This window comes from Coregonus lavaretus (genome assembly GCF_964263955.1).
Source record: "Coregonus lavaretus genome assembly, chromosome: 6".
Lineage (NCBI taxonomy): Eukaryota > Metazoa > Chordata > Actinopteri > Salmoniformes > Salmonidae > Coregonus > Coregonus lavaretus.
Window position 1 is genome coordinate 8,415,059 of NC_139993.1, and position 16,124 is coordinate 8,431,182.

The following is a 16,124-nucleotide window of genomic DNA, read 5'->3' on the forward strand; positions in this document are numbered from 1 at the left end:
AGTTGGCTCTTGGGGTCTTTCATGTTGGGCTGTGTAAAAATAAATCTGAAGACTCGCTGAAAGTCCAAATCACAAACAGATGAGCAGGTTCCATGAGAATGGCAGTCTTTCGGAGGTCCATGTGTGGCTCGGCTGAGGAATACAAATGGGACTTTTAATTGGCAGTGACAGGCGCAACTGGCCACATTCTACATGAGCTCAATTAGGACCGTTCAGAAAACAGTGACACATTATCTGAGGGTAGGGGAATCTAGTTCACTGGTGAAGTATGATGTATGTGTGAGCGCACGCATCCATGGGTATATTTTTTTGTGGCTTACTGTAAAATAAGGGTATCTGATTACAATTGATGGTTTTCCAGTGGCCTTGAGCTTGAAATCAAACCCAGCTTCCGAAACATTTCCTGCCTCTTCTTTTCCGTAAAAAAAAAACTGACAGTAGGGTGCAGTACTTGCATGGAAAATAAGGCAATGTGAACGGAAGATGCAGCACTTAAGATGACACTGCTTTAATCTCTCATCAGTAAAAGTATCAAGATATTAAGTGCGGGGCAAGCTCGTGATAGCCGTTCGGTAACTAATAACAAACACTACTCTGAAGACACACGTCCTTTCGCCTCCTAAAAACAAGGCCCGAGGGAAGGAACCGTTTTGAGGAGACAAGGAGAGGACACAAGGAAAATACTTTTGAGATTCACCCAGACACTCAATAGCAACTTTTTTTGTTCTTATGTTGCCATCTAGCGGTCAGTTTATAGTATAACAATAACATACCCATGAGTGCATTCTGCTCCTGCTTGGTTGAGTGCATTTTTCAGTACAATAGAATTGTCTTGTCCTATTATGAAAACATCATCATACATGTGGGGATACTAATCATCAATACAAACCCATTTCCCCCACTTTCATAGAACAAATATCCCTTTGCTGCTGGTCTTTAACAAATCGGCTGGCATTCTATCAAAGCGCATTCACACTTATTCTGCGGTGTGCTATCACAACTGCATTCATTTGAATTTAAGCACCATCTTGCAACGATCATAACGCATGGATACATAACGCACACAGTACATGTATTGTCACACAATTCCCAGCCTCCGTAACAACTTTCAAATAGTTTATTTCTCTTTTTCACGTATGAAGTTTCAATGGTTCCCACAGCAGATGGTTCCCACAGCAGACGCAGCATGCAGAGATGGATAAGAAAAGTAAAACCTAAGACTGAAACCGTTTTTGCCTCCACCCTATACACCCCATAATAAAATACACACACCTATACAGATCCCATTCATCAATAGTGGACCTATTTAGCACAGACCAACAACAACTAAGGAGGGAGCACTAATACTACCATGTTAATAACAAATATCTGTAAAAAGAAAAACAAAAGAAAAGAAAATGTTGAATGGTTTCCCCCTGAAACAGAACTGGTAGTCTACTCTGGGGCATAAGTGAAGCTTTGCGGGAATAGAAGTGACACACGTATCCAAAAGATTATAGTTGTTTAGAATAACAGTTACATGTAGTGGAGTTCCTTTTAGTCATTTCCATATTTATTCAACATTTACCAATTCTTTTTTTGGCAACATCCATGTATATGTCATTTTCATTCATGTTATAATATATTAACATTAAGATTCATATGTAAACATAGAGCTTTTCCAAAAATGGATCTACATGCACAAAGAAAAAAAAGGGGGAAAAAAGAGAACACTCCATGTCATGCAAGCACACCACAAATCTGATCCTAAAAGGCCCCGAAGTTAAGAGCCATCGTCGTGCAGCACGCCATTGAAGAAAACAGTGGCGCCAGGCGGGCGGGCGCATGCGGCACAGGATCACGCACTTCAACACCCGCACCGTTGGTGCATCCATTTGAGCAAAAAAGCAGAGCCACAAACTGAAATACGTTTAATTCCATAAAATGTTCAGATAAAAAGAAAACCCTATCTCTGTGTAAAAAACATTGGTAGCTTTGTAATAAAATGCTGTTGTTGGTTGCATCTTCTCAACAAAACTCAAAAAAAAAAAAAGAGAATGGTCAGAGGTAGGGAGGAAGAGGGACAGCACACCTGTGACTTTGCACTATTACGCCAACTCATGGCAAGAGTCCATACAATGTTTGAGAAACCGAATTAAAGATGTTCATGAAATATAAGCTAATTACGTTGTCAAGAAGGCAAAATGTGCACGTTGAAATCAACGCCTCTCATAAGCCTAACCAACTTAACAACATCCCTCAATGTTACCTCAGCTCTGCCTGCAGTTAAGTTGGTAAATACAACCCAAAAAAAGCAAGATTTACCGTATCACAAACATTTAAACCAAAAGCACTCATCTCTACTTCTATATGATAGTCTGTAACCAATCCATATCTGTAACTTAACATGGCTGACGTTAAAGCAATAAATACAAAACACATTAACGAGAATATTCTAATGGCCTGTGATGTCATAACTTACAGAATAAAGACGTGCTTTTTGTTGGAATAAGAGACTAAGGTGAAAATGATTTGCATAACAAACCAGTGACTCAAAAAAGACTTGAAGTAAACCGTAAGCTTGTATGTGCAGAAATGTAAATATTATTTTCTCTACTCCACTCCATCTCCAAAAGCAAGATGATAGATGTCCCTGACAATAAACATATATAGTGTACAATCCCCCTTATTAAAAAAGCTGTCTTACATGATCTTAAACTTAGCTGTTCAAAATATTGAGTGAAAGTAGAAGAAGGAAAAGCATTAGTCCTGAAAATGTAATCAGATTGTTTGAATCGTGCAGTATGCACGTTGAAATAAGCAATTATACCAATTTTTTTATAGAAGATATATACCATTATATTCAACCGGTTTATTATACGTTCTGATTGGCACTTCATGCTCTATTTTTGTGTTGTGTTGAAATCAAGTTACATCACAGCTAGCTACACACATCCCTCCCAAAAAAGCCAAGACCAAAATAAATATAAAAAAATCCCAACTGCCTCAAAAAGAAAGAAAAAGAAACACACTAACCTTCCTCCACCAAACTGAAATACTCGCTCAACGATAAAAAGCTGTCCTTCAGGCTTTTAAAGTGCTACACCGGGTTATTGAGAGAATTCATGTTCAATAACACTTAAAAATGGTTGGCTTCAGAAGGCTCAGGTTGGAAAAACGGTGGCTTCACAGAGAAAAATACTTCCATTGAAAAATACACAGAGAGCGTTGCTGGATGACGCCTTGAGCAGATCCTCAGAAATGGAGAAGAAAGCGAAAAGGGGTTTTGAGGGGGCCCGTGAGGTCAGTCACACGTCCACAACCATCTTTTTGTGTATGTCTAATCCTCCCACCACCTAATGGAAGACAGAGGAGGGGCAAGAAACTGTCACGGATGCAACAGACACCTTTGAATTTTAACAGAAGTGATGCACCGCGATCATGGGAATATGATTGCAACATTTCAGAAAGTTCTGAGTTTTTAGAATAAATCCTTGGAGGATTTCTTCCCTGATTATTCCCTACTGGTTCCGGAAATCCTCCAAATAGGATTTCTCAAAAACATTTTATGGAAGGTTTCAGGAAATTTGCAACCCTACAACAGAGTAAAACTTTGTTTCTTCGACTCACCGCACAAAACTCCTCAAAGGATATTCTCCCATCGCCGTCTTTGTCTGCATTGATGATGGTTTTGTCGACAATCTGCTGAAGCTGGGTGTCCTTTAAGTTGTTTCCCACCATCATCTTGAGGACCTGGAAGAGTTCTCCATTGGATATGTAGCCATCCTTGTCCATGTCATAGATCCTGAAGGCAACTATAGGATAAGGAAAGACAGAAGATTGTGTCAGACCTCTATTTGAAGAGGTTTTCATTGCAATGATCTGCCAATATGCATATTTTGAGGATTTTGAAGGAAGAACTTCTGAACATCCGAGAAGGTGGATCATTTTTCAAACAGGAAATCAAATCACAAACATTTGCTTTATGAGCTCAGCATTGGTGTATCAACAAAGGTGGGTAATCAGAGGAAACTTTACAGTGAAATCAGTTGAGATAAGTTGGCATTATACTTACAGCGCAATTTCATCTCTTTATCACCTTTGACACTGAACTGGGAGACACCCTCGATGAATTCTGTAAAAGAACGTGAAGCCATTTTGAGTCAACCAACAATTAAGGTCAGTAACAAGGACATGAATACACATCGGATCATTATTCCATTCACTCAGTTGTATAAGAGCCTGAGGGTGCTTTCGAGGAAAATGCCCAACGGCACAACAAACTCTTTCACAACTGTTAAGGCATTTTCTGATTTAAGTAGGTCAGCATAACATATTGCAGGCTAACACTTCCTAGAAAAAAAACATTATACATTTAAGCATTTGGTTGGTGATTTAATTTCAAGGTGAAACGGCACCTGTCTTTATCCACAAGGACAGCCTACACAAAGACACCAGACAACAAAGGCTCTTTTTAAGTTATAATTTAAAAAAGGTGAATAACCCCATATCAGTCTTACCTTTGAAGTCGACTTCCCCATTGCCATCTGTGTCAAATATATCGATAACTCGCTGTACAAGGGGATTCTGTTGGAGTTCTGGTAAGGACATAAACTCTTCCACGCTCAAGGAGCCAGAGTTATCTAGGTCGAGTTTCTTAAATCTCTTTCCTAGCCTCTTAATCTCATCAGCATCAACTGAAATAGAAAAGGGGGGGAGAGAGAGAGAGAGAGAGAGAGAGAGAGACAGAGAGAGAGGTGTTAAAACTGACCTATTCACATATAGGGGAACAAAACTTCCACAGCAGACTCCATTTGCTAGGGTAGCTACTACCACCACCACACTGGGTTTCGGAAGCACACTTTCGCCACGGTCACTTACATCTGGTGTTATGGTCCTTCGCTGCCTTTAAAATCGATTCACCCGTCCCCGATGGATTCTTACCCGATTTCTTGCGAGTGCTGGCCATATCATATCTGTCCCAAGCTACCGCCCACCTAGTGTAGTTTGATACTGGTGGCCAACCTTGAGCTCCAGTAGCGGCATACCTTTCGGTTCCCCACTCTAAGCGCTTTCACTGTGTCACGTGACGCCTCCTTTACACACTAATCACTGGACTGATATCCATTAATCGTAACGTGGACACAACAGCATGAGGTGGACTTTAGTGAGACTAAGTGTGAGCTGTGAGGGGGCGGGACTTCAAAGAATGAACCTTTCCCCTGCTGCTGCTCTGTGCACAATGCTTGATCCAGTTCTCTATATTTAGCGTTTAAACACCATATCATTTTTAAGGCCTCCAACCAAGGACTATCAAAAGGGGGCTCATACAATACATATAATTCTACATATATGATAAATAATATTCCAGCAGTTTGTTAATATGATCAACCTCGCACTAGTATTAATCACCTACAGAGTCTCACTGTAAATAACAAGCTATTTTTATCAGTCTTAGTGGCACAATTCATATCTACAGACTCAAGGTCTTTTGCATCAGCTTTATTTGACAGTTACAGGCAATCCTGAGTTTCTCTCTGACCCGATATGGTTTGGGTTTGCTGAGCCGCTCCTCTGGGCACCTTGACATGGCAGTTGTGTCTTAGTCAGCAGTGTTGTACCATGATGACAGGCTTAACAAGTAGGAACCGGCTGCTGCCATAACCGAGACCCACCACTAGATGTACCACAACACAAGTGAGTGGGATGTCACAAGAACTCCAATAACCCTATGGTGGCTATGTGAGCGGTGCCAATACAGCACTACACTGAAAACTGATGCCCTTTTACATCTATATGTGAGCATTCCCTTAGGCTTAGCATGGCTAAGTGGCCGGCCTATATGAATGAACTGACTTTTACGACATGGACAGCTTAGTTTGCGGCCATTAGATATTTCCCGGTCACCCCGACTTCCTGTTGTAGGGTGTAGACGACAATGTTGGCAGCACCTTTCGACGTGGGCAGGCATCGCTCAATAAAGATATGGGAAATTCCCCAGATCCCTCACTGCCAGGGGGCGCTTCAGTTCCAAACGCTGATAACAAAGCCAATACAAGGTCAGCACTAATTCTAAAATGATACAGATATAAACTAAAGATAAACAAAATGCTTCAATTCAACTCCAGCTAAAGAGAAGTAGAACATCTATTTTAAAAGATAAGTAATGTCAATTTTGCTTGGTTCGTGGTTAATATTCATGCTTGCTTCCAGCTTGCTTCAAGCTAGAAATCAAATGGTAGAAAGTAGCTAAAAATTGTTGGAAACACAGTGACGTCTCACAACACCAATCAAATTCCTTGCTTGGGCGGAGCTCCAAAAGGTGCCCACTTATATAACTTCTCCTTTTTTTTTGTAGAGTGTTCAAGTAGAGAAATTGTAATGCCTTCATCGACTCGATTGTGTGTATAGAGCACACCTCTGGCAAAACAGAACTCAGTTTTTACTCTAGGTTTTCTTCCATTTTATGCAATGTTGCAAACTAGCATACGGAACAATTCTTTGCAAAATGTGTCCTACCTAAATAAGAAAACAAACACGCAGCGCCTTTCTACGGGCGTGTGGGGGGAGGGTTCTTGAAATCTAACATCCAATCAAAATGTAGCCGCTGGAATTAAGCGGCCCATTCTAGGCATTTTTGTTAATACAACATTTTGGATGGCTACGTGAAACTACCAGGCAACAGGTGCTTATGCATTGGTAATTTCATATCTCTACACTAATAACCTTATTCATTCAATGGAGAATGAATTGAAGACAAATCAATATAAGCCAGAAAGTGATGCCTAATGCGCTCTTTTCCAGCCCCCAAAAGCCCTTCAGTAGTAGTCCAACATTGAGACAAGGAAGGATGCCATTGAAAATAATTTGGATATAGCCAGCCCATTGATGATCATTTTAGTTAAACTGATTTAACTAATAACTGAATAATTTCAGCGTTAATGATGGACTGAATCTTGTATACAAGTTTCTAGACTAACTGAGACAATATTTAAAATACCTCAATAGCTCCTCCCCTGACACAACCTCTAGCGGGGACACAAAAATGCAGCTGCAGAGGCACAGGCCCCAACAGCACTGCATTAATTCAATTACACTGGCACAACAGCATATGCCAGAGTAAAAAAAAAAAGTATTTATAGCCACAAGGCAGTAAGAAACACCCCTCACTCCACACACACACACAGCTAAATGGCTGGTGCTGCCCTCCCCTCGGGAAACCCCTAGCAACAAGGAAGCCCTGCTAGCTAACATACAGAAGGGGAGGGAGGGTATTTTGAGGGCTGCAGTCAGACAGCCAGCTGGAGAGGCTTTCAACACAAACTGAGCTGCAGAAGGAGACGACGTGTTACATTCACATAGGTTTCATAATTCGGCTCACTGGGCCTCGCAACCAATGACCACACATACACAACAGCAAGTAGGCTAATGCTGAAGCCAGGGCAGTCAAGTGTGCGCTTGAGAGTTCTGAGACTGTCTTCGAGTCCTCATGAATCAAGACCCGGTTATGATATTTTAGGAACAGGGTTACCACCACAAATGGATTATCAACAATTTGTTATGTTAATGTTACTAGCATTCAGGCAGGTGTCAAGATGTAGCCCCATTAGAGTCTAAATAGTAATTTTAGTCATTCTAGACACTGGTTTGCTCTAGAGACCTGTAAACAAATCATGTCGTCCCCCCTCCCCCCTAATGAGATATAACGGCTACACAAGCTAGCCAACATCACACCTATAAACCAAACACGCATCTGACAAGAGGCAGATAATGAGGCAGCAGCGGTGACTACGCCGCCATTTACGTGAAGGGGCTACGATGAGTGCCATCTCAATGGGCTGCCATCTCTCTTAATTCACTGCCGCAGAAACACAACCCCCCCTACATGTGGGCCCAGTCACGCTACTGATCTTACTGAAAAAGCAGCGCCCACAGGGGCGCATCAAAGCACTGCAGCTCTCCCAAACAGCCAAATAAATCCTCTCAGCTCTGTCTCTCTACAATATATGAGAAGTTAGTTTTTCTTGATGTGCTGGTTTGTAGCTCAATTTAGATGGTTTATTATCTTGGTTTTTTTTCATACATAATGTGTTTGTGAAGTTTTTTGATTGGAATGTGCCTGTGTGAATGTATCTGTGTACAAAAAAACAAGTGAATACAACCTGTATACTATATAGATGCAGATACTCATAGTTTGATGAAGAACAGATCATGAACTGCTCCAAAGAACACGGTAGCCGATACATGGCTGTGTGTGTACATGCATGTCTGGCTGTGTGTGTGCGTGTACGCATGCATGCCATGTTCTGCTGCATCACCATGCTTGACTGGTGCTCCTTACGACACGCCCAAAGCTCTCCGCAGATGCTAAAGATTGCCACTAAGCGTTATGCACACTGTGCTAAGACTTCGGGGGGGGGGGGGGGGGATGAATAAAGACTGACTAGATTCTGTCTTTTTACTCTCCTGATGCATCTCAAATCATTTCGATACAATTTACTTCAGAGGGCTAATTGAGCAGCAGGTCATCGTTTTTGAACAGTTAGTGGGTACTACTACAGAAAAGCGGAAGTCTGCAACTCAATTGAAGGTGTTATGCAGGGAGTCACCATGTTGTTTTCTTGAAGCAAAAAAACTGTCTTTGTAGGACCAGTAGTGTTTTCTGTTTAGCCACAGCTTCAGCCGTGCACAGGGAGTCACCTAACCCTCCGAGTAGACGTTTCCCCTCTGCTAGGATCAGCTTCCCCTTCTCCATATCCAACCTTTACCATTCGGGGTTAAAAAAAAACTGAACTGACCAGCATTCTAGGGGTCTACTAATGAACGCCCAGACTAGTGGACCAAGACAGGGATCTGGGTGAGCTACCAGTGTTCAGACGCTGCCAGCTCAGAGCGCACAGCTGATTTAAGGCTGTGCGCCTTCTTGACACGGTGAACAGCTGCCCCACGCCCTGCTCCCAGGAGGGTGGGGGTGGTAGACTCCCAAAAATATCCCACTGTGGGGAAGTCCATCGGCTGGCTGAGATTTGAGACACCTGTTGAAGTCTTTTGGTTTTTATTGTCCTGCAGGTGCACAACCCAGACAGGACTCTGAAACACAGGTGTGTTTTGATGGTAGGGGTTGTGTCAGCTGGTCCATAAGCCCAAGCTGTTTGAGAAAATGTAAAACTGAGGCCAGCATCAAAGTGGCAAGTCTTTATGAAGTGGGACCTCTAAATCAACTCCAGAAAGTTGAACCGTCTCCTTGCACCCTTGCCAAAGTCCTACGTTATAGTCCGGTCTCTCTCAAAATGATTGAAAACTGAGCATTTGGCATTTGCTTTTCCAACCAAACACATTCTGTACAAGACTGGGCCCTGGGTGGGGAGAAACAGAGAGGGAGATTGTTTAGGGTTTCAAGGCAAGTAAAGTAACAAGTGCCGTCGTAACAGCTCGTTAGGGAGGTGCAGAGGTGGGCGCCCTGCGCTGTTTTCCCACCTCACCAGAACACACTCGACACCGGCCAACATTGACGTCCGAGCTCCGGCTCTGCACGCCACAATCCTCCACAGGAGGGAGTTCCCGAAAAAGTAGTGCCAGAAAGTTCAGTCCTGAAACTCTAATTAGCCCCCTTTTCTCTTGAGGGGTGGGGGGATTGATGAGGGTGGGGGGGATGGCACAGCAGGGCGACAAACCAATTAAAAATGGAATATTACTCAGACTAAAAATAAATAAGGCTCTCCCACAAGCCCTGAAACTGACCTTTATGAGGGGGGAGGCATTTTTAGCCGTGGCAGCAAAGTGCTCACGCCTCCCAGCAGCGTCTGAGACTGGGTCACACTGTGAAGGACGGAGGCCTGAAGAATGCAGTATAGCGTGCGGCGATGTATATATTGGTCTGCTCAACGTTGGCTGTCATATTGATTCCCCCGACCGGACCAGTTGTCTACCGCTTAAGTGTCCCAGACTTTTGTGAACTGCCATGCCCATGGTAGATTCTGGCCTTTGAGTTGACTCTTTAAACCAGAGACAATGCAATCCCAAAGCCTAAACTTTTGACATCAAAATAATTCTCGGTCAATCAAATGAACAAACACGTTTGTCTCTCTCACGTATTTACATGCAGAAATTAAGATTAAACTCCAGTCATATCTGAATATTACATACAGGTCAGCCCACAGCTGATATTGTTTGAATCACAGACAGCAGTATTGGAGATGTTGTCAGCCATAATCTCAAATACTTACAGTGTGTGCACATCTCCAAGGGATAACTTGCTTCGTTTCCCTAGAAAGAAAGAGGAAAAATTGTGAGAATGACGATCCGATTTAATGTCTATTCAGAAATAAAGACAAGAAACCATAGCATATAACATTCACCATTAAAATCTGTATTTTCTTCAAATATAGGAATTATGTTGCTATAATAAGATGGCATTTGCACCAAGGGTCTGAAATATTGCCATTTACCATTGATTATTACATTGCAACAAGTCTCCCTGGACAGACCAAAATAGCGTCCTCCAGTGTCTTAGCTTCCTAATCAGATTTAGTGACGATCAAGGTAGTTGTGGGGTGGGGGGGGGGGGGTGTTGAGTGGTGACAATCTCATTTAAAGACCTGATTGTGTGCACCACATAAAACAAACGCCATACCGATCCTTACATCCGGGGTATACTACCATCTCAACATTAACACATGATGACGTGCAAATATGTTGATGTGAGTTTGGTACGTTAATAGGGAAACAAAATGAACCCTACAGAGTGGTACAATATCCTGCCACCTGCCTCTAAAACAGCAGGTAGATTTCAAACTCATTCTCAGTCCATCCCACTCAAGGCATTCTGTTTATCCCTAAGAAGTGGCATTCTCCATTATGCATGAGAACAACAGAATGAACTGGATTCTGCCAGAGCCGGAAATTAGGGCAATCCACTGCCTTTGCCTTACCGGATCTCTGTGGGACATAAAGGAATTGAAAAAGGCTGATAGAGGAAGGCTGTGGCTTCCTCATTAAATAAAAGACTTGGGCCTTAACTGAATGTCTAGCCAAAAGGGGGCATGGACTATCCTAAATGCCTCTAAATAACTATCAATTTAAATCCCAGTGAAAACATGTGAGCGTATCATCATCTCCTGAATATCATAGAGCACTTCTGTGGCTCAGTTGGTAAGAGGCATTAGCAACGCCAGGGTCGCGGGTTCAGTTCCTGCTCAGGTCACATACATTAAAATAAATCTATGCACTGTCTGTACAGTAAGTTGCTTTGGATAGAAATGTCTGCCAAACGTTAGAATGGCTAGCGAGGCTACATTGTGTAAATCCACACATCAATCAGAACGTGCTTATGATGACTCTGTGGCAGATCTGAAATCGGGAGTGCAAGCTGAAATTCCTTTTCTCTGTGCCGAATGCAAAACAGCGAAAGTAGGAGACCTGTTTCGACTTGCTGCCGACCACAAAGCCTATTATAACCAAAGACGGATAATTGACAACCAGAAAGACATGGCCATGAATCTTTCTAGAGTATTTCCATCTAGCTAAGCTTTAGATAAAATAACAAAATAATTATGGCTCCATATCCCATCATTTGAAGTCATAAAAGAGCAAAGGAAGTCAAGAAAAGCATCATTCAATTTGTTTCAAGGACAGGGATGGCCCTTTAGGATTAGGCTTGAACATCCAGCGCATGAGACCTTTGTCACTATGACTGGTGTATGTTACTTTTGGTTTGGCGAATATCAAATGTACTTTCACACTTTCTTAATTTGATATAGGCTAACCTCAACTCCAAGAAGCCCATAGATGTCCATGCTCAAAGTGTTTTCAAATCATTGGCACAATAGTGTTGATGCTGCAACAGTACTGTGCCTCTGACTTCATGTCACACAGATAGAGCATTAAATTAAAGTGGATTGAGGGGTTTAGGATTACACCATTTACTTGGTGTAAGGTCACATCTGTGTGGTAACCAAACAGTGGGAGTTCTAGAAGTCAAGCTAGTTTTGTAGTTATAACGTTGCAAAATGGTGGTAGGGCAGATGGGTTGGATTTAGGCCTAACTCAGCTGCGTAATTTGTACCACAATTGCCAACTCAGACATATAAAAATAAGAATGAACTTGTTACTTTCAACATCCTTTCCTTCAGGCAACTAATTTGTCACTAATGACTCATAAAAAAAAAGGCCTATTCAACATTGTTACCAGTTAGTTCTCACATTACTACAACTGGGTTCAGAAAGTGAGGAGTCTTTTCTTCCAAAACCATCCCCTTTGTTTTATCTAAAACATCTGTATTAAGGGTTAAGAAGAGGCAAGCCAGTCTCCTGACACGCATTGTATTGAAAAACTGTTACAGTATGTGCCAAGGTTGGTAGTAGGCTACACATTGTGCTTGTGAGCAACATGACAGCATTATCTGTCAAGCGCTGCAAACTTAATACATTGTGTGAAAATGTGATATATTGCAGCGATAGCCTAATACACTTGACTTCAGCAGTTCTCACCGAGGGCCTGCTTACAATTGGAATGTGGTTTCAAAGAGACAGCTTGAGTGTACAATCCATCTACCGAAAGAATCCATTAAAACCAAATCAGCGTCATCCCGAGTCCTGGCTGCCTGCAGTGACAGCCTATAGGAGTATATAGTACACTGAACAAAAATATAAACGCAACAATTTCAAAGATTTTACTGAGTTACAGTTCATATAACGAAATCAGTCAATTTAAATAAATGCATTAGTTCTTAATCTATGGATTTCACATAACTGGGAATACAGATATGCATATGTTGGTCACAGATTCCTTTAAAAAAAAGGTAGGGATGTGGATTAGAAAACCAGTCAGTATCTGGTGTGACCACCAATTGCCTTCATGGAGCGCGACACCTACTTCCCATATAGTTGATCAGGCTGTTGATTGTGGCCTGTGGAATGTTGTCCCACTCCTCTTCAATGGCTGTGCGAAGTTGCTGGATATTGGCGAGAACTGAAACACGCTGTCGTACATATCGATCCAGAGCATTCCAAACATGCTGAATGGGTGACATGTCTGGTGAGTATGCAGGACATTTTCAGCTTCCAGGAATTGTGTACAGATCCTTGCGACATGGGGCTGTGCATTATCACGCTGAAACATGAGGTGATGGCGGCGGATGAATGGCACGACAATGGGCCTCAGGATCTTGTCATGGTATCTATGTGCATCCAAATTGCAATCGATAAAATGCAATTGTGTTCGTTGTCCGTAGTTTATGCCTGCCCATACCATAACCCCACCGCCAACGTGGGGCACTCTGTTCACAGCGTTTACATCAGCAAACCGCTCACCCACACAACGCCATACACGTGGTCTGCCATCTATCCAGTACAGTTAAAACCAGGATTCATCCGTGAAGAGTACACTTCTCCAGCGTGCCAGTGCCCATTGAAGGTGAGCATTTGTCCACTGAAGTCGGTTACGACGCTGAACTGCAGTCAGGTCAAGACCCTGGTGAGGACAACGAGCACGCACATGAGCTTCCCCAAGACGGTTTCTGACAGTTTGTGCAGAAATTCTTTGGTTGTGCAAACCCAAAGTTTCATCAGCTGGTCTCAGACGATCCCGCAGGTGAAGAATCCGGATGTGAAGGTCCTGGGCTGGCATGGTTACACGTGGTCTGTGGTTGTGAGGTCGGTTGGACGTACTGTCAAATTCTCTAAAACGACGTTGGAGGTGTCTTATGGTAGAGAAATTAACATTCAATTCTCTGGCAACAGCTCTGGTGGACATTCCTGCAGTCAGCATGCCAATTGCACAACCCCTCAAAACTTGAGACATCTGTGGCATCATGTTGAGTGACAAAACTGCACATTTTTGTGGCCTTTTATTGTCCCCAGCAGAAGGTGCACTTGTGTAATGATCATGCTGTTTAATCAGTGTCATGATATGCCACACCTGTCAGGTGGATGAATTATCTTGGCAAATGAGAAAGGCTCCTTAACAGGGATGTAAACACATTTGTGCACACATTTTAAGAGAAATAAGCTTTTTGTGCATATGGAAAATTTCAAGGATATTTTATTTCAGCTCATGAAACACGGGACCAACACTTTACATGTTGCGTTTATATTTTAGTTTGAAGCAATTATTCAGATCTTATAGGGTATTTGTGGTTGATGCATTTGTGTTCTTTTTCCTGAAACCACTATGCACACTTGGTCTGAGCTAAATGCAGGCTCTTCAGAAATGCATACAGGTCCGGTATGCATGCTTAATAATCAAGTGGCCTACTAACCCCCCCAAACATGGGCTATGCAAGGGCAAATTAATGTAGGCCTATGACTGTTGGAAATTGGGAGGAACAGGAAATGGTAATAGAGCAGTGTACTACAAGATATCAATCTTTTTTTAATGGAACTCTGATGCAAATTGATATGACTGAGGTAGTATTGAAGCTTCTGCAATGCATGTAATTGTAAAGCCATTTCTTCAGATCCCTGTACTAGGACTGGTAAAAATATAAATAAAATAATGTAACAAGAGGTAATATAAAGAAAATGTAAGAAAAGGTGGCTCTTTGGGAAGCAATTGCTTCTTCCTGGAAACGTAGTTTAACATTTATAAATGTGACTGACTAACTATAAGTCCTGTTCTTTTAAAAACATTTCCACGAGTAGTTAGTTAGCTGTATTGATTGGGAACCACGTTAACATACGGATCAGCTCTCATAAGTGACAACCAGGAAAAGTGCCCATTTGTTGTGGCTATGTTGTAACTAGTGCTAGTCCAACCTTGTTGGACATGCGTTATAAAGCGGAATATTGCCGATACAAGTTGACAAGCGCATCTAATTTATGCGCAAACTAAGGCGTGACAGCCTATCGATATTGTTAGTGTTGCCTGCTTGCAGGTTCAGAAACGATACGATGTTTCACTTTTACCCCACAAGCTCGCGCCATTATTCATGTGCCTATAGCTTAGCTAACTGGCTAGGTGGTTGGTTTAGCTACTTGTCACACATTTGAGAAGTCTCAATCTAGCTTTTCAGAACACACCAGAATGCGATAAATCACCAAAACACAACGTTGGCCATATTGTCATATATGTAAACATGAAATTGTGCGTGCAAAAATGTAACGCCACAAAACGCTTTCAAGCTCATTTGGTCGGAAGAGTAGAACGTAGTGCCATCGAGATTTAGGATAGCCTTGAGTGCTATGCATGCGTATGGTGTAAGATTTTGTACACATTTGGTTAAACACTAGAATAGCTAGCTATAGTTTTCCTTACCATTCTGTCGGTTGGGTTTCTTCACCTACTGCGCAAGGGAAACAATTTGAAAGGACAACGTTGCACAGTCAATTAAGACTATGTTTCAGGGATATATTTCTGGTTGTAATAAATATAGACCAGCTTGACTTGCTCTCGCCTTTTCTCTTTACGGATGACGGATTCACTGCAGTAGCTACGGTGGATCCGCAGAGGAGGTTGTGTTGGTGTAGAGAGCGAGCGAGGTTGAAAGGGGAATAGGGGGAGGTGCGACTATACAGTGCATCCGGGTACTCTGTCTATTTCTTTTAATGTATGTATGCCAACCATGTATTGTGACATTTACATAAAATTGTAAGCTATCCATCAATAAAAAAATGTAAGCGATGAGTTTAATGCTTTTCGACGTAGGCCTATTTCCTCATCCATTTTCTAAATGTAGACCTATGCACTAATGTTTAAATATGTGGAAAAATCGACCAGTGAATATGAATGCCACACCTACAGGCTTGCCCATAAAGATGTATGGAAGTGAGATTGACTATTGCAGCTTTACTGTACTAGATTTAAAAGATGAGGCCTATTTTTTCTAACTGATTGGAATAGGATGTGCAAGTGGGCATATACAGTGAGGGGAAAAAGTATTTGATCCCCTGCTGATTTTGTACGTTTTCCCACTGACAAAGACATGATCAGTCTATAATTTTAATGGTAGGTTTTCACCCAGTTCTCCTCTGAATCATTCAGATGTTCATTGGCAAACTTCAGATGGGCCTGTATATGTGCTTTCTTGAGCAGGGGGACCTTGCAGGCGCTGCAGGATTTCAGTCCTTTACGGCGTAGTGTGTTACCAATTGTTTTCTTGGTGACTATGGTCCCAGCTGCCTTGAGATCATTGACAAGATCCTCCCGT

At 42.1% G+C, this 16,124-nt stretch overlaps 1 protein-coding gene across 1 annotated transcript; it reads right to left on the reverse strand.

The window, feature by feature from the left end:
- Positions 1 to 1,101: 1,101 nt before the first annotated feature.
- Positions 1,102 to 15,405, reverse strand: LOC311131212 (calcineurin subunit B type 1). The gene is made up of 6 exons (XM_084164064.1): positions 15,233 to 15,405; positions 10,206 to 10,245; positions 4,500 to 4,676; positions 4,055 to 4,114; positions 3,610 to 3,794; positions 1,102 to 3,335 (listed from the first exon to the last, which is right to left on the reverse strand). Exons 1-6 carry the CDS (start codon positions 15,233 to 15,235, stop codon positions 3,288 to 3,290), a joined length of 513 nt encoding a protein of 170 aa, XP_084020190.1. The 5' UTR covers positions 15,236 to 15,405; the 3' UTR covers positions 1,102 to 3,287.
- Positions 15,406 to 16,124: the final 719 nt, after the last annotated feature.

What these genes read in the sequence shown, in the direction of transcription:
- LOC311131212 (XM_084164064.1), bottom strand. An exon ending in CTTGGAGATGTGCACACACT is followed by an intron (nt 4,677 to 10,205) that starts GTAAGTATTTGA and finishes TTTCTATTTCAG; the next exon opens with TTGATGCTGATGAGATTAAG. An exon ending in TAAAGAGATGAAATTGCGCT is followed by an intron (nt 3,795 to 4,054) that starts GTAAGTATAATG and finishes CTTATCCTATAG; the next exon opens with TTGCCTTCAGGATCTATGAC.